Below are 1,068 nucleotides of genomic sequence, written 5' to 3'. Positions count from 1 at the left end.
TAATAGAAAAACCCGTCTGGTCAGTAGTATGGGCAACTAAGAAGTTAAGGCACTACTTTCAGAGCCATCTAGTTATTGTAGTATCCCGCATGGATCCTTTAAAGTACCTATTTGAAGTACCGACGCTATTTGGAAAATTGGCCAAATGGTTGGTCCCATCTTTCGAATTTGATATTGTGTATGAGACTCAAAAACCATCAAAGGGCGTGTAGTGGCGAATTTCTTTCCGAAATCCAGTTAATGAAGAGGAAGAAGTCAAACAGCCTTCCTGATGAGAGTCTCAAGCTAGTAGAGGTCCAGCCATGGAAAATGTACTTTGATGGGGCTATGAATAAGAGCGGAGCCGGTATAGGGGTAGTTTTGGAAGCACCGAATGGAGAACAATTGTTAATGTCAAAAAGGCTATGTTTCCCAACCACTAATAATATTGCAGAATATGAGGCTTGCATTTATGGCCTAGAGGCATTGATAGCTGTTGGGGCTAAAAAAGTTGAGGTGTTTGGAGATTCAATGCTAGTAGTTTCCCATATTAAAGGTGAATGGGAATTGAAAGAAGAAAAGTTGAGGCCATACCTGGAGTATGCTAAGAAACTATTATTTAGCTTTGAGGAAGTGACAATGAAGCACATGCCTAGAGCTCGAGAACTGCATGGTCGATGCTCTAGCCACGTTGGCATCCTTATGGGAGAAGGGTGATCAAGGTTGACCCACCGATTATCCTGATGAGGAGTAGAATCCCATGCTATGAAGGGTTAATAATAGCACATTTAGATCTAGAAGATGAGATGAAATGGTATGAGGACATAAGAAGATATTTAGAGGTAAGAGAATACCCACAGTCAGCCAATAGTAGGGATAGAGCTACAATTCGTAGATTAGCCACTCAGTTCACTTTGGCTGGGGGGCAACTCTACAAAAGGTTCTTCGAAGGACTATTGCTCTTGTGTGTGATAAAAAAGCAGTCTGAGCAGATAATGGAGGAAGTACATGCAGGAGTGTGTGGTCCTCACATGAACGAAAGGGTATTAGCGGGCAAAATTTTAAGATTGGGCTATTACTGGTCTACCA

At 41.9% G+C, this 1,068-nt stretch overlaps 1 protein-coding gene across 1 annotated transcript; it reads left to right on the top strand.

Annotated features, from left to right (window-relative positions):
• Window positions 1–240: 240 nt before the first annotated feature.
• LOC131180627 (uncharacterized) lies at window positions 241–696 on the top strand. Its single transcript, XM_058147977.1, has one exon. It carries the CDS (start codon window positions 241–243, stop codon window positions 694–696), a length of 456 nt encoding a protein of 151 aa, XP_058003960.1.
• The last annotated feature ends 372 nt before the right edge of the window (window positions 697–1,068 follow it).

The sequence above is a fragment of the Hevea brasiliensis genome, chromosome 6 (genome assembly GCF_030052815.1).
Source record: "Hevea brasiliensis isolate MT/VB/25A 57/8 chromosome 6, ASM3005281v1, whole genome shotgun sequence".
Lineage (NCBI taxonomy): Eukaryota > Viridiplantae > Streptophyta > Magnoliopsida > Malpighiales > Euphorbiaceae > Hevea > Hevea brasiliensis.
The sequence above is the reverse complement of the archived record's forward strand: the minus strand, read 5'-3'. Positions and strand labels throughout refer to the sequence as shown.

Bases quoted from the DNA above. Each gene is read 5' to 3' on its own strand.
- LOC131180627 (XM_058147977.1), top strand. From the start codon at position 241: ATGAAGAGGAAGAAGTCAAACAGCCTTCCTGATGAGAGTCTCAAGCTA.